This window comes from Oncorhynchus gorbuscha, linkage group LG16, assembly GCF_021184085.1.
Source record: "Oncorhynchus gorbuscha isolate QuinsamMale2020 ecotype Even-year linkage group LG16, OgorEven_v1.0, whole genome shotgun sequence".
Taxonomy (NCBI): Eukaryota; Metazoa; Chordata; class Actinopteri; order Salmoniformes; family Salmonidae; genus Oncorhynchus; species Oncorhynchus gorbuscha.
The window spans coordinates 40,007,054-40,030,054 of NC_060188.1; the positions used below are offsets into that span (position 1 = coordinate 40,007,054).

At 43.9% G+C, this 23,001-nt stretch overlaps 1 protein-coding gene across 5 annotated transcripts; it reads right to left on the reverse strand.

Annotated features, from left to right (window-relative positions):
• Positions 1 to 1,435: 1,435 nt before the first annotated feature.
• On the reverse strand, positions 1,436 to 22,495 carry LOC124000017 (RNA-binding protein 27-like). Of its 5 annotated transcripts, none has more exons than XM_046306102.1 (21): positions 22,242 to 22,495; positions 21,407 to 21,525; positions 21,125 to 21,252; positions 20,933 to 21,015; positions 20,476 to 20,672; positions 19,409 to 19,711; positions 18,328 to 18,558; positions 16,334 to 16,495; positions 14,348 to 14,494; positions 13,959 to 14,100; positions 13,560 to 13,743; positions 13,109 to 13,336; positions 12,813 to 12,944; positions 12,547 to 12,675; positions 12,358 to 12,432; positions 9,057 to 9,218; positions 8,802 to 8,906; positions 4,748 to 4,966; positions 4,452 to 4,535; positions 4,214 to 4,333; positions 1,436 to 3,957 (listed from the first exon to the last, which is right to left on the reverse strand). In XM_046306102.1, the coding sequence occupies exons 1-21, from the start codon at positions 22,298 to 22,300 to the stop codon at positions 3,877 to 3,879; spliced, it is 3,090 nt and encodes a 1,029-aa protein (XP_046162058.1). In that variant the 5' UTR covers positions 22,301 to 22,495; the 3' UTR covers positions 1,436 to 3,876. The 5 variants fall into 5 exon arrangements, with proteins under 5 accessions (XP_046162058.1, XP_046162056.1, XP_046162054.1 ...); XM_046306100.1 differs by having other exon boundaries at positions 12,813 to 12,941; positions 14,339 to 14,494; XM_046306098.1 differs by having other exon boundaries at positions 14,339 to 14,494.
• Positions 22,496 to 23,001: the final 506 nt, after the last annotated feature.

The following is a 23,001-nucleotide window of genomic DNA, read 5'->3' on the forward strand; positions in this document are numbered from 1 at the left end:
TAGACCTATCGGCTGCCTTCGATACTGTGAACCATCAGATCCTCCTCTCCACCCTCTCCGAGTTGGGCATCTCTGGCGCGGCCCACGCTTGGATTGCGTCCTACCTGACAGGTCGCTCCTACCAGGTGGCGTGGCGAGAATCTGTCTCCTCACCATGCGCTCTCACCACTGGTGTCCCCCAGGGCTCTGTTCTAGGCCCTCTCCTATTCTCGCTATACACCAAGTCACTTGGCTCTGTCATAACCTCACATGGTCTCTCCTATCATTGCTATGCAGACGACACACAATTAATCTTCTCCTTTCCCCCTTCTGATGACCAGGTGGCGAATCGCATCTCTGCATGTCTGGCAGACATATCAGTGTGGATGACGGATCACCACCTCAAGCTGAACTTCGGCAAGACGGAGCTGCTCTTCCTCCCGGGGAAGGACTGCCTGTTCCATGATCTCGCCATCACGGTTGACAACTCCATTGTGTCCTCCTCCCAGAGCGCTAAGAACCTTGGCGTGATCCTGGACAACACCCTGTCGTTCTCAACTAACATCAAGACGGTGGCACGTTCCTGTAGGTTCATGCTCTACAACATCCGCAGAGTACGACCCTGCCTCACACAGGAAGCGGCGCAGGTCCTAATCCAGGCACTTGTCATCTCCCGTCTGGATTACTGCAACTCGCTGTTGGCTGGGCTCCCTGCCTGTGCCATTAAACCCCTACAACTCATCCAGAACACCGCAGCCCGTCTAGTGTTCAACCTTCCCAAGTTCTCTCACGTCACCCTGCTCCTCCGCTCTCTCCACTGGCTTCCAGTTGAAGCTCGCATCCGCTACAAGACCATGGTGCTTGCCTATGGAGCTGTGAGGGGAACGGCACCTCAGTACCTCCAGGCTCTGATCAGGCCCTACACCCAAATAAGGGCACTGCGTTCATCCACCTCTGGCCTGCTCGTCTCCCTACCACTGAGGAAGTACAGTTCCCGCTCAGCCCAGTCAAAACTGTTCGCTGCTCTGGCTCCCCAATGGTGGAACAAACTCCCTCACGACGCCAGGACAGCGGAGTCAATCACCACCTTCCGGAGACACCTGAAACCCCACCTCTTTAAGGAATACTTAGGATAGGATAAAGTAATCCTTCTCACCCCCTCCCCCCTTAAAATATTTAGATGCACTATTGTAAAGTGGCTGTTCCACTGGATGTCATAAGGTGAATGCACCAATTTGTAAGTCGCTCTGGATAAGAGCGTCTGCTAAATGACTTAAATGTAAATATGACTTAAGTAGATGTCCTAACCGACTTGCCAAAACTATAATTTGTTAACAAGAAATCTGTGGTGTGGTTGAAAAACTAGTTTTAATGACCCCAACCTAAGTGTATGTAAACTCCCGACTTCCAACTATATATCATTCAGATCTATACTAAAGAAAGGACACAACACAGGTTTTAAAGGTAATATTTTTTGGGAATGGTTTCTCTCGCATCTTCGCAATGTTGAAATTTTAACGGTAAGTTTTTTTTAATTTTTTAAGTCTAATTCAAGTTGTTTATTTAAATGTATTTTGTTCCTAACACCATTCCTCCATGTTTATTGGTAAAAGCAAACATGCTAGTGAGTTAGAAATCCATTTTACAAACAGAATAAATCAAAAATACATACACTTCCTGAAAATATAAACAATAACAAAACCCCAAAAATATTCTTCCAATAAGTGTTTTACATTTTACACTACCATGTCATAGTAGCGTCCACAAGGTAGTACAAACATTGGGAGAAAATCCTCAAAGCAATTTCTGAAATCTCACTGAAGTAATAGTCCTGCCATTAGATTTCTCCTACTGAAGTTATCAAGCAAAGGGCTGTTCATATGTTGCTGTGAAATATGCAATCCAAACAGGAAAAGCACATAGCAAACAAGAAGGGTACTGTGCAGTGATAAACTACAATTTATTATTCTCTGCAATTGTCCTTCTAGAGCAGGGTTCTCCAACCCATTTCCTGGAGAGCTACCGTCCTGTAGGTTCTCACTCCTACCTTAATCAAACCCAAATCTAATCAGATGGTTGATAAGCGGAATCAGGTGTTACAGCTGGGATTGGAGTGAAATCCTACAGGAGGTTCGCTCTTCACGAACAGGGTTGGAGAGCCCTGTTCTGGAGTCTGACTGGCATCCCTTTCTCACATTCCAATGGGCTTTTTATTGATCTCCAAAAAGAAACATGTTGTGACCTAACTGATAAAGTTATCGCCAAGCCTCACACTGATAGGACAAGTCAAAGTCTAGAGAGGAGTCTTACTTTCCTGTTACTCTAATCTAACTTTCCCCAAGAAGACTGCAAAATGAACAAGGGTCAAAATCTTATAGGGGCTACGGCAACATAACCGTTTTGAGCACTTATATTGAATCCAATGGTTTAGTCTTGAGTTACAACAGGGTGGTTGGTCCTGGCCAAATATGAAAGCATAACACGCTATAGGGTTCAATATCTATACTTCCGGGGCATCTCTAAAGAATTTAAGCTCTCCCTCTCTTGAATAAATGTAAATACAGTATGGAAATATAGCTTTTGTTTTTCATCAATTATACAAGAGTTGATGTTAGTTAACACATTCAGAGCCACCAACGTTTCTCCACTTGCAGGGCGGTATGGGGGGGGATCCTCACTCATTAACATTAGGTGCCTCACTTATGTGGAAATGGATTAACTGCTGATGTATGTAAATTAAGATCCGAAACTGCATGGAAACATTACCAATCTGTAACAAATGACTGGTTATTTGACAACTGTCAAAACCATACATTTTCCCTTGAAGATGAATCCTGGCAGAGATGAGTTGGTATGAATGTGTCTTTGATGTTATGTGAAGTGACGCCACAAGGGTTGGTTTAAACACAAACCTATGTTAAATAAGCAGAGTAAGTGGGACCTCTTTTCCTGACAATGTCCACATTCATTCAAATGACTAAAAATGGGGGGAAAAAAGTATCAAAGTAAATCCTATTGCAAACATTTACAACATTTACAGAAGAAAATCACTCATCTCATAAAAAGTCAGCCCTCTGCTGATTACGTAAGGCAAAATTAGAGATACAAATCAAATGTTCAGTATACATTCAAACAACATTGTCTACAGAAATCCAACACGTTTGACAATAAATGACTAGCTCCTCATCCAAATATGTCTTTGGCTTTCAGATGACTAAGGGAAGATGACTTGGGAAAACAGTTGTTACACACCATCTCAAAAGTGCGTAACAGTCTTGGTGTTCATATGTACATAAAGTGGCACCACACATTTAGTCGACAGCAAAATACTCAGGGGAATATCAATTGTATCTCGAAATTCAAGACGGAGGTTGTATCTAATTTGCCAGGGCATTTCAACAGGGGACTGTAAACTTAGTGACCTCTGCTGTAGACCGAGACGGTGAGATCTGTGAGGGTGTGGCCGTCCCTGGACTGAGGACCTTTGAGCCTCAATTATAGACAACATTAGCCAAACAAGGGAGCGAAGGAAACCATAGCTTAAATATATATAAAAATAACTAGCTATTCACAGTAGTCACAAATGTTGTGTGTTACCGATTATCTAGTAACCACATCGAAACATACATCTATTTATAACGGTTTAGATTTTTTTTTCTCAGAAAAAGTGAGATTTGAATAATTATTCAGATGTTTGAAGAGACAAGACAGTCTGCCTTTTCAAGCTTCAAACGTATCATTAAAGGAACTGCTTTCTCTCATGTGTTTCATTCTTCAGTCTCAAAATACTGGAAATTGCAACAAACAAAAAAACCAAGTGATTTCGTCAAATCGGCTTGAATTTGTTTAAAAAAAATAAAGTAATTCCCACTAAAATGTGTGACGTTCGTATTGCATTCATCGCCTCCATGAACGACTCTCGTACTCATCATCCTCATCGTCGTCTTCCTCCATAAGCAGGTAGGGGCTGACTTCCTCCTGGAGGAATGAAATCAAAGAACATGCATTTTTGATGTCATTAAAACATTTGACTAAAAACGATCTATAATTCTGCAAAATAAATACAAAACTCACTAAATCAACCATTTTGCAATCGATAATTCGTATTCGGACACAGCTATGCTGCACTCTTATTTATATAATTTAATTCTGATTTAACATGACATGCTTTTCCAAAATGCCTAAATGTAAAAAAAAAAGGGAAATGTATGGGGAGAGATGTATAGTAACATACCTTATTGGCCTCATCCTTCAACCTCTCCTCTTCAGGCTCTGTGGACATGGATGGAGTCTTCGGCTTGTGCCATGAAATCTGTAGAACGCGACCTTTGAACTTTGCTCCTTGGTTTGCAGCCTATAAAATGTGAAAATGATCATGAAGGGTGAAATTCAATTCAAAACTTGTGTTAACTGTCTGTTATAAAGGCATCCAAATGTTACGAGCTACTGTGTGTCACATCTGCAGGACATACATTCTCTGCTTCACTCCGGGTCTTGAACGTTATGACAACGCTGGTGGCATCCTGATCATGAAGCTCCTGTATCTCACCAAATTTCTGTGACAAAGACAAGAATACGAAACAGCCGTAAGTGCCAGTGGAAACTCCTTTACACATCTTCTCAGGCATTGTTTTTACTACTATAACGATTCATGCTTTGTGCCACAGGATGAGTTCTAGCGCTGACTTTCCAATGTTAAAATAAGCCATTTTGGGGGAACCATGCAACTAGCTGGATAGGATAAGATGTGATGGTTGTATTTCCTTACCACAAAGTGAGGCAGCAGCTCCTCCTTCTCTTCCTGTGTGACTCCCATGATGGCAATGGCCCGGGGCCTGTGGTCCACCACCATGTGATTGCCCCCTCCTCTTCCTCCTCCTCTGTGTCCCCGTCCCCTGCCCCTGCCCCGGCCTCGGCCCCTGCCCCTGACGCCTATTGGATCGTCTACCTTCCCCCGCCCGGTCGGTATCAAGCCCAACCACGTGGCCTAGGGGAACACAGCCAACAAAGTCATCAGATCCACAGCTACTCCTCAACATCACACAAAATGAGGTGCCACCTGGCACTATTAGGAGAGTACCACAGAGACAGATGTGGAAGCAAGAAAGACAGTTGTGCCACCTGGCATGTCCTCAGCAAACAGTGCCATGCAGTGTCAGTATCTAGGAAGAAAATGTAATGCCACTCAGAACAAGTGTCCCCATCTTTAATGAGTCCAAGGGAATATGGACCAGCAGGCTGATTGTGATGGTCCTGATGTCTTGGAGCGGCAGGTAGCCTACTGGTTAAGGGCGTAGGGCCATTAAACAAAAGATGGCTGGTTCGAATCCCCAAGCTGACTTGGTGAAAAATCTGTCTGTATCCTTGAGCAAGGTACTTAACCCTAAATGCTCCTGTAAGTCGCTCTGGATAAGAGAGTCTGCTAAATAACTCAAAATGTAAAAATGGTGAACGCCAACACTCGTCCTTCCCCACCCCTCCTACTAAATGTCATCCCTCTATTGTCTTACAAGGAACACAAGCTCAAACTTTAATGAAATCAGATGCATCAATGTAGGATATGTGTTTCGTTAGGATTAGTTAGTGGGTGTCCTCTGGGCTTGGTAAGTGCCTGCAGTTTAATGTGCAGAAGAGGGATAAAGCCATGCATATTTCATGGAAGCTAATTTAAGCACACCAGGCTGGGAAAGCCATGCAGAGGTGTTGCCATGAGAAGAAAAAAACAACAACGAGTTTGTTGTTTAGAACCTGATCCTCTGACACCGAGGACGTGTTTTTCCTCTGGAATTGATTGTAGAATTTTTTCATGTTCCATATTTTTGGGGTGTGCCGGCAATGATTTTGCCCTGGCGCAGCACCCCAGCTAAATGACTGCAGAGGAGTTGTCTTGTCTGCCACTACTCTTTCAGCTTGCCAGAACACTGCTACATTCCAGACTAGCTTCAGAGTTCGTTCTTTTAGGTGACCTAAACTGGGATATGCTTAACACCCTGGCAGTCCTACAATCTAAGCTAGATGCCCTCAATCTCACTCAAATCATCAAGGAACCCACCAGGTACAACCCTAACTCTGTAAACAAGGGCACCCTCATAGACGTCATCCTGACCAACTGGCCCTCCAAATATACCTCTGCTGTCTTCAACCAGGATCTCAGCGATCACTGCCTCATCGCCTGTATCCGCCACGGAGCCGCAGTCAAACGACCACCCCTCATCACTGTCAAACGCTCCCTAAAACACTTCTGTGAGCAGGCCTTTCTAATCGACCTGGCCCGGGTATCCTGGAAGGACATTGACCTCATCCCGTCAGTTGAGGATGCATGGTCATTCTTTAAAAGTAACTTCCTCACCATTTTAGATAAGCATGCTCCGTTCAAAAAATGCAGAACCAAGAACAGATACAGCCCTTGGTTCACTCCAGACCTGACTGCCCTCGACCAGCACAAAAACATCCTGTGGCGGACTGCAATAGCATCGAATAGCCCCCGTGATATGCAACTGTTCAGGGAAGTCAGGAACCAATACACGCAGTCAGTCAGGAAAGCTAAGGCCAGCTTCTTCAGGCAGAAGTTTGCATCCTGTAGCTCCAACTCCAAAAAGTTATGGGACACTGTGAAGTCCATGGAGAACAAGAGCACCTCCTCCCAGCTGCCCACTGCACTGAGGCTAGGAAACACGGTCTCCACCGATAAATCCATGATTATCGAAAACTTCAATAAGCACTTCTCAACGGCTGGCCATGCCTTCCGCCTGGCTACTCCAACCTCGGCCAACAGCTCCGCCCCCCCGTAGCTCCTCACCCAAGCCTCTCCAGGTTCTCCTTTACCCAAATCCAGATAGCAGATGTTCTGAAAGAGCTGCAAAACCTGGACCCGTACAAATCAGCTGGGCTTGACAATCTGGACCCGCTATTTCTGAAACTATCTGCCGCCATTGTCGCAACCCCTATTACCAGCCTGTTCAACCTCTCTTTCATATCGTCTGAGATCCCCAAGGATTGGAAAGCTGCCGCAGTCATCCCCCTCTTCAAAGGGGGAGACACCCTGGACCCAAACTGTTACAGACCTATATCCATCCTGCCCTGCCTATCTAAGGTCTTCGAAAGCCAAGTCAACAAACAGGTCACTGACCATCTCGAATCCCACCGTACCTTCTCCGCTGTGCAATCTGGTTTCCGAGCCGGTCACGGGTGCACCTCAGCCACACTCAAGGTACTAAACGATATCATAACCGCCATCGATAAAAGACAGTACTGTGCAGCCGTCTTCATCGACCTCTCCAAGGCTTTCGACTCTGTCAATCACCATATTCTTATCGGCAGACTCAACAGCCTCGGTTTTTCGGATGACTGCCTTGCCTGGTTCACCAATTACTTTGCAGACAGAGTTCAGTGTGTCAAATCGGAGGGCATGCTGTCCGGTCCTCTGGCAGTCTCTATGGGGGTGCCACAGGGTTCAATTCTCGGGCCGACTCTTTTCTCTGTGTATATCAATGATGTTGCTCTTGCTGCGGGCGATTCCCTGATCCACCTCTACGCAGACGACACCATTCTATATACTTTCGGCCCGTCATTGGACACTGTGCTATCTAACCTCCAAACGAGCTTCAATGCCATACAGCACTCCTTCCGTGGCCTCCAACTGCTCTTAAACGCGAGTAAAACCAAATGCATGCTTTTCAACCGATCGCTGCCTGCACCCGCATGCCCGACTAGCATCACCACCCTGGATGGTTCTGACCTTGAATATGTGGACATCTATAAGTACCTAGGTGTCTGGCTAGACTGCAAACTCTCCTTCCAGACCCACATCAAACATCTCCAATCGAAAATCAAATCAAGAGTCGGCTTTCTATTCCGCAACAAAGCCTCCTTCACTCACGCTGCCAAGCTTACCCTAGTAAAACTGACTATCCTACCGATCCTCGACTTCGGCGATGTCATCTACAAAATGGCTTCCAACACTCTACTCAGCAAACTGGATGCAGTCTATCACAGTGCCATCCGTTTTGTCACTAAAGCACCTTATACCACACCACCCACCACTGCGACTTGTATGCTCTAGTCGGCTGGCCCTCACTACATATTCGTCGCCAGACCCACTGGCTCCAGGTCATCTACAAGTCCATGCTAGGTAAAGCTCCGCCTTATCTCAGTTCACTGGTCACGATGGCAACACCCATCCGTAGCACGCGCTCCAGCAGGTGTATCTCACTGATCATCCCTAAAGCCAACACATCATTTGGCCGCCTTTCGTTCCAGTACTCTGCTGCCTGTGACTGGAACGAATTGCAAAAATCGCTGAAGTTGGAGACTTTTATCTCCCTCACCAACTTCAAACATCAGCTATCCGAGCAGCTAACCGATCGCTGCAGCTGTACATAGTCTATAGGAAAATAGCCCACCCATTTTCACCTACCTCATTCCCATACTGTTTTTATACTGTTTTTATTTATTTATTTTTCTGCTCTTTTGCACACCAATATCTCTACCTGTACATGACCATCTGATCATTTATCACTCCAGTGTTAATCTGCAAAATTGTGTTATTCGCCTACCTCCTCATGCCTTTTGCACACATTGTATATAGACTGCCCATTTTTTTCTACTGTGTTATTGACTTGTTAATTGTTTATTCCATGTGTAACTCTGTGTTGTCTGTTCACACTGCTATGCTTTATCTTGGCCAGGTCGCAGTTGCAAATGAGAACTTGTTCTCAACTAGCCTACCAGGTTAAATAAAGGTGAAATAAAAATAAATAAAAAACATGGTCATTAGTTCTAGAGAGAGGTCTTCCAAAAGTATGGATACTCAGTCTACCCACCTCAACCTGCAGCTGACCCAGTTTCTGCTTCAGGTCTGTCGTGTCCTCTCCAGAACTCATCTTCTTGTGGAAATCAAGCTCTGCATCCAGAAGCTCCTTTTGTTTCTGAGGGAAAGCACAAATCAAACAGAACCATTGATATTATGTTTGGATTTCCACAATGCATGAACTACATAGTATAAGCAAATACTGTAAATGGCGGTGATGGCGCAATTAAGTAATTACAGCCCTATATGATATGGTAGGTAGACTCACATCTATCTTGGTCTTGGACTGGGCCGTGGAGTGGGAGGCTGGGTTCATCTCGTTCTGGAGCTGGGAGATCTTGTCGGTCAGATCCTTCAGAGTCTTCATAAGGTTGGCCCTCTCCTCTGGCTTCAATGTGGCCCGGTTCTTTTCAAGTCTGTTTATTAGAGCCTATAGGAGGAAGGACATGAGATTGACTAATCAGTGCTAGACGAGTATGGTTTTCCAGGACAACACACGGGCTCTTTTGGCCTTACCGGTATCCTTGGTTTTGATAGTGAATGGACAATGTGATGATGATCACTGCATGTGGCTTATGTGCAACTGTAAAATGGAAGGTGGTGATGGTGGTATCCTTTAAATTATTAACTACACTGGACAGAAATATCAACGCAACATGCAACAATTTCAAAGATCTGATCCGTTTATAAGGGAATCAGTCAATTGAAATAAATTAATTAGGCCCTAATCTACAGATTCACATGACTGGGAATACAGATACAATCCATTTGGAAAGTATTCAGACCCCTTCCCCTTTTCCACATTTTGTTACGTGACAGCCTTATTCTAAAATGAATTAAATCATTTTTTGCCCCTCATCAATCTACACACAATACCCCACAGTGTCAAAGTGAAAACAGGTGATTCGAAATTGTAGCAAATTCATAAAAAATAAACAGAAATACCTTATTTAGATAAATATTCAGACCATTTGCTTATGAGACTCAAAATCAAGCTCAGGTATATCTGGCTTCCATTGATCAACCTTGAGATGCTTCTACAACTTGGAGTCCACCTGTGGTCAATTCAATTGATTGGACATGATTTGGAAAGGCACATACCTGTCTATATAAGGTTCCACAGTTGACAGTGCATGTCAGAGCAAACACCAAGGTCAGAGACAGGAGAGGCACAGATCTGGGGAAGGGTACCAAAACATTTATGCAGCATTGAAGGACCCCAAGAACAGTGGCCTCCATCATTCTTAAATGGAAGAAGTTTGGAACCACCAAGACTCTTCCTAGAGCTGGCCGCTCAGCCAAACTGAGCAATCGGGTGAGAAGGGCCTTGGTCAGGGAGGTGACCAAGAACCCAATGGTCACTCTGACAGAGCACCAGAGGTCCTCTGTGGAGATGGGAGAACCTTCCAGAATCTCTGCAGCACTCCACCGATCAGGCCTTTATGGTAGTGGCCAGACTAAAGCCACTCCTCAGTAAAAGGCACATGACAGCCCGCTTGGAGTTTGCCAAAAGGCACCTAAAGGACTCTCGGACCATGAGAAATACGATTCTCTGGTTTGATGAAACCAAGATCGAACTCTTTGACCTGAATGTCAAGCATGGAGGAAACCTGACACCATCCCTACGGTGAAGCATGGTTGTGGCAGGATGTTGTGGAGGATGTTTTTCAGCGGTATTGACTGGGAGACGAGTCAGGATCGAGGGAAAGATGAACGGAGCAAAGTACAGAGAGATCCTTGATGAAAACCTGCTCCATATCGCTCAGGATCTCAGACCGGGGCGATAGTTCACCTTCCAAAAGGACAACGACCCTAAGCATACAGCCAAGACAATGCAGGACAATGCAGGAGTGGCTGTGAATGTCCTTGAGGGGAGCCCAGTCAGAGCCCGGACTTGAACCCAATCGAACATCTCTGGTTAGGCTTGAAAATAGCTGTGCAGTGTCGCTCCCTATCCAACCTGACAGAGCTTGAGAGGATCTGCAGGGAAGAAGGGGAGAAAGTCCCCAAATACAGGTGTGCCACGCTTGTAGCGTCATATCGAATAAGACTCAAGGCTGTAATTGCTGCCAAAGGTACTGAGTAAAGGGTCTGAATACTTAAGTGATAAGTGATATTTCCCCCAAAATGTTATACATTAGCAATAAATTCTAAAAACCAGTTTTTGCATTGTCATTATGAGGTATTGTGTGTAGATTGAGGGGGGGAAACTATTTAATCAATTTTAGAATATGGCTGTAACGTAACAAAATGTGGAAAAATGCACTCTATGCATCTGTTGGTCAGAGATACCTTGAAAAAAAAAAAGTAGGGGTGTGGACCAGAAAACCAGTCAGTATCTGGTGCGACCACCATTTCCCTCATGCAGCGCGATACATCTCCTTTGCATAGAGTTGAATCAGAATGTTGATTGTGGCCTGTGGAATGTTGTCCCATTCGTCTTCAATGGCTGTGTGAAGTTGCTGGATATTGGCATGAACTTGAACACGCTGTCGTACATGTCGATCCAGAGCATCCCAAACATGCTGAATGGGTGTACAGGTCCTTGCGACAAGGGGCTGTGCAATATCATGCTGAAACATGAGGTGATGGCGTAGGATGAATGGCACAATGGGCCTCAGGATCTGATTACGGTCTCTGTGCATTGAAATTGCCATCCATAGAATGCAATTGTGTTCGTTGTCCGTAGCTTATGCCTGCCCATACCATAACCCCACCATGGGGCACTCTGTTCACAACGTTGGCATTAACAAATAGCACTACCACACGATGCCATACATGTTGTCTGCCATCTGCGTGGTACAGTTGAAGTCGGAATTAATCTGTGTGAGAGCACACTTCTGCCAGTGGCCATTGAAGGTGAGCATTTGCCCACTGAAGTCGGCTATAACGCTGAACTTCAGTCAGGTCAAGACCCCGGTGAAGCACAAAGATGAGCTTCCCTGAGACGGTTTCTGACAGTTCTTCGGAAATTCTTTGGTTGTGGAAACCCCAGTTTCATCAGCTGTCCGGGTGTCTGGTCTCAGACGATCCCGCAGGTGAATTCAGATGTGGAGGTCCTAGGCTGGTGTGGTTACACGTGGTCTGCGGTTGTGAGGCGTGTTGGAAGTACTGCCAAACTCTCTAAAATGACATTGGAGGCGGCTAATGGTAGAGAAATTAAGTTAAATTATCTGGCAACAGCTCTGGTGGACATTCCTGCAGTCAGCATGCCAATTGCACACTCCCTCAACTTGAGACACGTGGCATTGTGCTGTGTGACAAAACTGCACATTTTAGAGTGACCTTTTGTCCCCAGCACAAGGTGCACCTGTGTAATGAGCATGCTGTTTAATCAGATTCTTGATATGCCACACCTGTCAGGTGGATGGATTATCTTGGTAAAAGAGAAATGCTCAATAACAGGGATGTAAACACATTTGTGCATACAATTTGAGAGAAAAATATGCTTTTTGTTCATATGGAACATTAATGAAATATTTTATTTCAGCTCATGAAACATGGGACCAACACTTCACATGTTGCGTTTATATTTTTGTTCAGTATATATGTAATATAAGCAACCATACCTTCTGGCATTCAATCTGTTTCTCAAGCATCTCCTGTTTTTTTTTCCTCATGTCCTGTTGCAACTTCAATGTCTCCTGAATGAACAAAGAACAAACCAAACAATTGATTAGAGTGGAATTTAGATTTTTGTATGAAAGGTGATGATACACTGAAGCTTATTCAAAATGCTAACAGCAAAACTGACTTGCCTGCTTCTTTTTCAAGATCTCCAGTTCTTCAAGTGCTTTGGCAGTTTTACCAAGTGACTTGGATGTTGCCTTGAGGACTGTGGACATGTAGGGTCCCTTCGGAAGGGCCCCAGAGGAGGCGAGGAGTGCCTAGGATGGAGAGAGGCAAACAGACCCTTTGATTACTACCTTACCCCCTGTGTCAATCCACTCTCTTTGCCATAATACAACACCGTGCTGCAGACATGTATAGGGGCACACTCAGACCATAGGAAATTACTGCTTACTGCTGCAGTGTCCGTGCTGGGGTGCAGGGAGTCCAGTTTGCCCCCGGCCACAGCCCCAACACCGTGGCAATGTTTGGGCACCGTCTTATTATTCAGCACATAGGCCCCTGGACTGTGCTGCTTTATCACCTGCTGGTTTATACAGAAAGATAGAAAGTAATGCATAGATGATGATCACTGCTGACCTGGAACTTAGAACTTCTCTGTTCAAAACCAAAACTGCTGGTTGAATGAATTAATGGTTTGACCAGCTAAGAAAAGTTTTTTTTTGCAGTAGTCACAAGTGTGCTGTTCACCTTGTGGACGTTGGGTTGCTGTTGCCCCATGGCAGAGCTCTGGCTCGGTCCGTCCCCCTGACCCTGACCCATGCTCTGTCCCTGCTGCTGGGTGTTGGCCTCTCGGTGCCAGTACACACGGATGAAGCGGTTGTTGAGCACCGCCTCAATGCTGGAGATGGCTCGCCGTGCCTCTTCGTTGGCTGTGTACTGGATTAGAGCTGCCTCTGGGTCACCACCAAACACCACCTATTGGAGACGGGACAGGTCAAAGAAGATACAGGAAGTAGTGATATAGGCAAGCAGGTGTGTCCTTGATTACCCTCGAAAGTATATAGACGCCCCAATAATGATCTAAAGAGTTCCTGTGTTTAGTGGTACAAATGATATCAAGAAATTGTGAGTAAAGTGCTGTCGAGATAAAAAATAAAAAAGCTAATGAAATAGTCAACTACAGTCATGTTACTCTTACCTGAATATTCACAATGGTACCAAACTTGCTAAAGTGTTCATTCAATTTGGTGATGTTGTTGAGATCTCGGGGGATTTTGCGAACTTCCAGCTTAGTGTTGACATAGTGATTCTTCTTGGGGAAGCCCCCGTGTTGGGGCTTGTTGTTGGGGAAGTTGAGTTGGTTGTTGGCCTGGTAGTTTGACCTGGAAGAGAATGACAGAAGTGAGTGACAGGGCAGAGGAGCCAATGACAGTGATCTGTGAAGCAGAGTTCGGGTCAAGTAACGAGTCATCTAAATCCAGGCTCTTACAGAGCTCAATTAAAACTGCCATTGAACTGGAATCGCTCACAATGCTGCAGTGGTGGAGGGTGGGTACTGTGAGTGTTCAGGGTGGCCCTTGTGTGTGTGTGTTCTTACTTGTCTATCCAGGGCTTTTTGGGCGGCTGGCCCTCTGTGGGCCCCATGGGCCTCTTCCTGCTCTCCTGCTCGGTGCTGCTGTAGCGGGACACACTGCTGGGAACACTGGCCACTGCCGGCTCTGTCTGGATCACTATGTTAGCTGCTGGGAAAAGGAGAAAAGCAGTCGGTCGTAATGACACAGTTCGAACCTGGACGACAATAAGGATACGTAAAGTGATTCTAGCTGTTCGATCATGTTCTCCAAATAAATTAACATATGGAACTCGTCTCATGTTTCGTATTGGTTAGGAGCAGAGGAAAGGACCAATCTAAATAACTAAAGTGACTGTGTTAAGTAAAAAGGATTGATTAATTAAAGTGGGACAGGATAGACCCACATGTGATACCTCTGGATCCCTGGCCATCTCCAGAAGTGAGGCCAATCAGGTTGGGTCTCTGGGTCTGGATGCGGGGGATGAACTGCCTGTACTGGGGCCGGCTGGCTGCAGTGATGCCTGGAGACTCTGGGTTGTAAGCCTCTGGGTCGTAATTATCTGGCAACACAAGGGATGGGACACATCATTAGAAGAACTAAAACAGCATTTTACACTGTGGAGAGTGACAATTCCCAAACAGGCATATCTGTAATAACACCTACTTTAACTGTATGCATGCATGCTTACAAGGAAAACCTAAGTATAACCATACTATTGAGCTCAATATTATAAAGTCTGATTTTTCTATATAATAGCCTATGGCTTGGGACTGTCAAGAATGCATGTACTAAACTAAAACATGGAGACACCCAGAGCAAGTAAAATAAATACACACACACACACACACACACAGAGTTCCTCTGTCAAGTGTCTGTGTTCTTTTGCCCATCTTAATCTTTTCTTTTTATTGGCCAGTCTGAGATATGGCTTTTCTTTGCCTAGAAGGCCAGCATCCCGGAGTCGCCTCTTCACTGTTGACGTTGAGACTGGTGTTTTGCGGGTACTATTTAATGAAGCTGCCAGTTGAGAACTTGTGAGGCGTCTGTTTCTCAAACTAGACACTAATGTACTTGTCCTCTTGCTCAGTTGTGCACTGGGGCCTCCCACTCTTTCTATTCGGGTTAGAGCCAGTTCGCGCTGTTCTGTGAAGGGAGTAGTACACAGCGTTGTACGAGCTCTTCAGTTTCTTGGCAATTTCTCACATGGGATAGCCTTAATTTCTCAGAACAAGAATAGACCGACGAGTTTCAGAAGACAGTTATTTGTTTCTGGCCATTTTGAGCCTGTAATCGAGTCCACAAATGCTGATGCTCCAGATACTCAACTAGTCTAAATAAAGCCAGTTTTATTGCTTCTTTAAATCACCACAACAGTTTTCAGCTAAGCTAACATAATTGCAAAATGGTTTCTAATGATCAATTAGCCTTTTAAAATTATAAACTTGGATTAGCTAACACAATGTGTCATTGGAAGACAGGAGTGATGGTTGCGGATAATGGGCCTCTGTACGCCTATGTAGATATTCCATACATTTAAAAAAAAAATTGTCCGTTTGCAGCTACAACAGTCATTACAACAGTAACAATGTCTACACTGTATTTCCGAACAATTTGATGTTATTTTTAATGGACCAAAAAAATGTGCTTTTCTTTCTTTTTCTTTCGTGGTCCTTCTGTAGCTCAGTTGGTAGAGCATGGCGCTTGTAAAGGGTAGTGGGTTCGATTCCCGGGATCACCCATACGTAGAATGTATGCACACATGACTGTAAGTCGCTTTGGATAAAAGCGTCTGCTAAATGGCATATATTATTATATTATTTCAAAAACAAGGACATTTCTAAGTGACCCCATACTTTTGAACGGTAGTGTGTGTGTGTGTGTGTCTGTGTGATATATATATATAATTATTGTTTTGTATTAAGAGTAGAGAAATGGACTGCATTTCAATTAATTCATTTTCTCACGTATGTGGGCAGGATTAGTCAAATATAGTTTGCACTTATCTCATGTGCACCTTACAGCACCAACAGTAGATTTCCAGTTCAGAAACAGTGTGACCCTCTGGTCAACATAAGTTATTGCACCCTAAATAAATGACTTGATCATGCAGGCAAGGCAGTTGGACACAAAAACAAAACTAACACCACCACCCAAAAAGGAAATAATTTGCAAAACGTGAATGAACCATAAACATTTTTAAACCAATATAATTTCTCTGTCTTTCCTCACTTACTACAGTCAAACTGAACAATACCATTTGGTTCACATAGATTTGAAAGATGCTGTATTTCAAAGAAAACGAACTGACAAAAAGTAAAATAACATGGGAGCTATGCTTAAAAGTACCACTTTTCCATGCCAATTGAGAATGCCAATTGAGATAATCATAGCTGCTTACATTCTGACTGAGAATATTGGGGGTGTAGAGAGACTGAAGAAGATGGAGGTGGTGGAGGAAGAGGAGGTAGAGGTCCCACTCCAGGCAGTCCCAGAGAGGAGGCAGAACTCGCTCCTGAGTTGTTGGGAGTATCTATCCCACTTGCTGGTATTAATGGGGGCCCTATGGGAGATACAAATCCAAGCTGAACCCAGTTAATACTAGACAAAGGCCATTTACTTAAAACTCCTGAACAGAAAAGGCTAGGTAAAGCACAGACATGCAGTATAGGGTGAGCACTAGTGAGGGTAAGACAACAACAAAGCCAGCTGTTTCTCTGAGGTGCGTATCTGCACTGAACAATTTCAAAGATTTTACTGAGTTATAGTTCATAGAAGAAATCAGTCAATTTAATTCAATTCATTAGGCCCTAATCTATGGATTTCACATGGCTGGACAGTGGTGTAGCCATGGGTGGGACTTGGAGGGCATAGGCTCACCCACTTGGCAGCCAGGCCCAGCCAATCAGAATAAGGTTTTTTCCACTAAAGTGCCCTATTACAGACAGAAATAATTCTCAGCAATGACATTGTAGGTAGCTTATGGTGAATATTACATTCTCTAGCAACAGCTCCGGTGGACATTCCTGCAGTCAGCATGCCAATTGCCTGCTCCCTTAAAACTTGAGACATCTGTGGCATTGTGTTGTGTGACAACTGTACATTTTAAAGCAGCCTTATATTGTCCCCAGCAAAAGGTGCACTTGTGTAATGATCATGCTGCTAAATCAGCTTCCGGCGGGAATGAAGCCCTCTACCTTAAACAAATGCTAACGGCTTCCTACTCAATGACGTAAACCAGTGGTTACCAACCTTTTCTGAGTCTAGATCACCTTGAGTCAAAATGCAGGTCGATTTTATAATATATATTTTTAAACGTGACTTAAAAAGACGTGAGCCTACGCAATAACCTATTAAAACAATTCTGTAGCAGAGGTTTGTATTAGGCTATATGCAGAATACATTATCCCTGCATATAGGCTATGCTTGAATTGCCCTGCCAATGTTCTTCTCAAACCATTTTGAAATGATATTTTAGGTATATGATCACACTGGCAATAGATAATTTGCTGAGCATAATAATTTTTATTTTACTGGACTGATGGCCTGCATCTGATGGTCAACCTGAGGGGAGGGAGAGCGTATCATTGAGGCTGCCTCTCACCCGACTCACCGTCCCTCCCTCCACTGAGAAAAGGGGACAGTCTTCCAGCAGATGGCGAAACTCAAGTCGAAGTAGGGAGAACGTTCAACACTTTTATAAGCCATAAAATGCACAAAGTGTTGACAGTGCTGAATAATAAGTTAAACATGAAGTTACTAATAAAATCAGCAGTGCTTTGCTGTATTCGTTGAATCTCTATCTAGTCATGGTTTTAAAAGTTTTAAAATCTCAGAGTATCAACTTTGCTGTGCGCTCAAGACTTATTTTTACAGTCTAAGAAACTGTGCAGTCACGGTGATCTGAGCTATCGGATTGGCCAGCAGTTGGCCTGTAGGTGCACTTGATTTGCACTCTGGGCCTGCCGGGTAGGCGGAATTCTACCTTCAGACACATGAAACGGTTCAAAATGGTCACACTTTGCCTTCCCAGCGCTAGGGCTGCTGAATCAAGTGCACCTACCGCCAACAGCATGAAGCGAATAAAAAAGAAAGAAACTTAATTGCCAGGCTTTATCGTTGTTTCTTTTTACAGAAATGTTTGGTGATCGACTAGGAACGTGATCGACCGGTTGTTGACCACTGATGTAAACAAACATCCATGCATCCTAAAATGACTCTCACCACATTAAGATCCAAAGTTAGGGCCCTGTGTTTTTCATAATTATGTGACCTGACCAGGAAAAACACTTGGCCTTAACCTATGTCAAACACAGACTGGTAAGTATTCAGGGATCAGGAGTGATGGTCGAATTGGAGACGGCATCATAGCAGAGACATGGTAACATTACTCACCAGGAGGAGGCATAGGGAAGATGCCCGGTGGGGGCGGCTGGCCGTGGGGGGGCATGGGCATCCTGATGGCAGGGGGCGGCTCGGTCATGGGTGGCATGGCCATCCGGGCCGGCGGTGGCATTCCAGGTGGGGGAAACGGGATCATAGCGGGCAGCGTGACGTCGTCCACAATCAGAGGATCATTGCCGTGGTCAAAGGGACAGAGGTCACCACGCACACAGAAACCTTTCTCTGCAGATGACAGACAGGAAGATCAATGAAAATTGTTTAAAAACGATCAATTACATTCTTACCATAATTGCACTCAGAATTGCTTTCCCCCAGTCATATAAAAAATGACATCAGGCCAAAATTAGATGCATCTACTTTGCAACCGTTTTGTTTAGAGCTCCTGATAACATCCAGGCAATTCTCTGAACCCTCAATGGTGGGGCAGAGTGAGAAATATCGCTGCGCTGTTGAGACTGTTGGATAAATATAAACAGTGTCCCATTGGAGAAGCGGCTCTAAGCCTGATCTGTACTCTCAGGGGAAGGATGTTGAACCTGGGTCATTAGTGGTGTTTTAAACCAGGCTCACACTTACTGAGGTTTAGAATGCAACCAACCTACCACATTTAATTTCTTAAACAAACAATTGGCTGATATTTGTACAATTTGACTACTGTAGACACATGAACTTAACACTCTACAGCTAAGGCTCCTAGCATATACAATGACTAGAAGGCCATCCAAGGCCACCTGCTTCAATTATTGAACATCCTTTCACAAGTTTTTGCATGTATATTAGAAACTATTTTGGATATGGATGAGTTAGTCTTGTCGTTCAGTCACTAAAACAGATAAGAGATGTTCAGCTACATAAACAACAGGTCATTATTGTAAAAGAGAATGGGTTCTCAATGACTTACCTGGTTAAATCAAGGCACAAGTAAAAGCCATATATTGTTGCTAGATTAACTGTAGGGCTAATAGACATTAGGTAACATCTAATTTCATAATATAGACCTAAGATCAGAGTGAAATAAGACTATTTCAGTTGAAAAGTCTTTCTCCGGAATAACCCAGAGGTGAGCCCTTACCGTCGTAGTCACGACAGCGGTGCTTGACTGAGGTGCTCTTGTTGAACAACTTGCCCTCCCTGTGATTGGAGTAGTAATTAGACCAGCTCTCCGTGGTGCTGTCGGGCAGGTGAGCGGGCGCTACCACGGTAACAGAGCTGGGGACAGCTTGGCCAGCAGAGGAGGGGAACGGGTGCTGCTGGGGGGTTGGCAGGAGAGGTGGCGGATGCTGGTGTTGCTGCTGTTGTTGGGTACCCAGGGACCCAGAGGTGGAGTTGAAACTCTCAGGCTCCTTCCTCTCCACTTCAAACTTTGACCTGTAATCTGTTGAACATACAGAGACACAGAGAAAAGCTTTAACCCAAAAGTCACAATGCGAACTTAACATTACTTTACACCACTGGTTCAAGGTTTAGTTTAAAAAACGTTGAAGTACTACTTAAGTCATTTTTTGGGGTAGCCATACTTGACTCCTATAATTATATATTTTTTACAACTTTTAACTCCACCACATACCTAAAGAAAATATTTACTTTTTACTCCCATACATTTCCCCTGACACCCAAAAATAATCGTGACATTTCAAACGCTGATGCAGAACAGCAATATGGTCCAATTCACACACCTATCAATATAACTTGTTGTAATCCCAACTGTAGTGTGCCTATCTGTACAAAAAAATAATAATTGCGTCGTCTGTTTTGCTTAATATAAAGAATTTGATGTGTAGCATTTACTTTTACTCAAGTATGACAATTTAGTACTCTTTCCACCACTGTACTTCAGTACATTTAAAACCAGATACTTTTAGATTTACTCAAGTAGTATTTTACTGGGTGACTTTCACTGGAGTCATTTTTTATTAATGTATCTTCACTTTTACTCAAGTATGACAATTGAGTACTTTTCCCACCACTGCCCAGAATTGATCAAAATCTTTATTATGAGACATCCACACCACAGAGGATCTCCCCAGTTTCTTGAATCTTGAATCTTGCCTCTTCTTAGCAAAGATTTGTTTTCAACCTTTTAGGTTAACATTTGAAGTGAAGCAGATTTATCCATGTCCGCGCCCCTGTGAGTCTCACCTCTCCCTCTGCTGTGCTCCTTGTCCCTGCTCATGTCTCGGCTCCCACTTCGGCTGCGGCTCCTGCTGCGGCTGTAGCTGCGCCCACGAGAGTTGCCTCCGCGCCGGTCATGCCTATCGCGGTGGGAATCTGTGCTTTTACTGTGACGGTCCATGTCACGCCGCTTGCGGTCGTCTCGTCTGCGGTCATCACGGCCCCTGTGTGGTCAGGCGATCAAGGCATGTTGGTTAGTTATTTAGCAGCACTTTTTATACAATACCAAACTTTTCATGGTAATTTGTACTACTGATGTGACTAGCATTTCAACAACAAAGACCTACATTGTGTGTCAAAGATCATTAGACATAAGGGCCTAATCAAACCAACATCTTGACCTCCAGAGAGCATCATCACTGTCAAGAGGTGAACTCACTGGAGAGAACCAGGAAAATAACAAAAACATAGATATCAGCCTTACCTTGACTCGTTGAAGTCAGAGCGGTTTCTCAGTGGACTTCTTCTCCTCCTGTTATCCCCCCTATCCTCTTCTACATTTTCAACCTTAAAATTAAGAAAATAACAATAATGAGCTATATCCCAACCATCAAAGACTGCAACATAAAACAACGGAAAGGATTCTGCATGAAGCCAGTTTAACAAATGCCCTTACCTTCACAGCCTCCTGTTTTAGTACAGGGAGTTTGGTGTCCTCTTTGGGAACTTCCTTAGCAAGTGGATTACCCAAGTAGTTTTTGGTGGTCAAACATTCAAAGAGCTTATCAACAAATCCAGTGGTTTCTGTAATAGGTGAAGTATCAAGGCATAAGACTTTTAGAAACATTTCTCTTGAATTATTTCAGACTATCATTCAGTCACCTAAATGTTTCCACAATGGAACTACTAGTTTATGTGATGAAAAACAACACTGACATTAATGAGTTGTGTGTCCTACCTTTTTGTAAGAAGACATCCAGTTGATCTGCACAAAGTGCTTTTAGCTCCTTCTCAGGTTTGTCCTTCTTTACCAAAGCCACAACATAATTGGCTAAAGCAGAGGGGTCAGCATCACATCTGCAAAAGCAACATTACCCATATTGCTCAGAACAGGGTTTGTATCAGACAATATCTGTCAATAATAATGTGTAGCCAAGCCAAGAAAGTTGCAATGGCAAGAAAGTTTGAGATTTTGAATTGAGGCAGCAGGTTAGACACTGATCTAGTTCTACCTAACATATGTTAGCAATGACAACACACACTTATATAAACTGGGATGTCAGGCTTTCTAACTGGCTAGCTAGCTGGTTGGCTACAAATGCTCGACGTCACCACTAGCAGTGTCTAGGGGTAGCTAAGCTACCTTAGTCACTACGCCAGTCTAGTTCATTTAATATCCTAAGTTACCCATACGTCACAAGCCACACTTGCTGTGCAATAGTAATATCAATGATTATCGTTGATTGGGACGATGTTGATTGAGTTTAACCAGCCAACTTTAGTTAGCTGGTAGTCAAAGTTAACTAGTTAGCTAGCTTTCCAGCTGGCTAGTTAGTTAATGTATTGCGGCAGCGACACCAAAACACATAACGTTATCTAGAATGCCTTCGTGTGATTAGTGTCTACAATTTGCCCAACATACCAGATATGCAGAATGTTTAACGCCGTATAATTTACACAAACGTTCAATTGGTATTTGCACTGCCACAGAGCAAGCTAGTGGTGGCGTAGCTAGTTAGCGTGCTAACTCGTGCAAGCTAGCTAGCTAAGTGTCATTTCAATTCATCACTCACATTGGCTCCAGGAGTTTTGCGAGCCACGACTTCAAAGCTTCCACATTTTCTATGATCATCGTGAAAACGGCTTAATAATACTGACTATAAGTTCAAGGTGTGTTGTGATATTCCTACTTTCATCGTCTATAAATGTATATTAAGCTTAGGCCTTTACTAATCACTTCACTTGCAGGTCGGACGAGTTGCTTTACGTTCAAACACAGGCATGGCAACATAAGGTTCATTGCTATTTTGGATCATTGGGACGTCCCAACTCTGACGTTACCCCCATTGAAATTGAAAATGTTAGGGTTTGATAAGGGTTAAGGTAAGATTTAGGGTAGTGATTAAGGTTCGTTCAGGTTAGGGTTAGGGTTAAAGGGTATGAACGTCCCAAGGATACCAGATAGCACTAACCGCGACATAACGGGCATGTCGTAAGCCAATCTGCTGGCCAAACCGAGGGGTTGTCACTAGTTATCACAGCCACAAGGTCTACAGAAAATCGTAAACATGAATGAAAACTAAAATGAGCTTTTTGGTCTTAATTTAAGGTTAGGGTTAAGCATACGTTTAGTAGTTTTGTCAAGGTTCGGTTCAAGGTTAGGTTTCAAATCAGATTTTAAGAAGACAAGTTGTATAAATAGGCGGGGTTTATCTATTTGTGGATGTGGTAACTAGTGACGACCAAACCAACTTTTGTAGTACGAAATATTTGTTTCTCTTTTGGTCCATTCAACAACAGAGCGATACGAACCTTGTTTCAGCAGGATGTTGT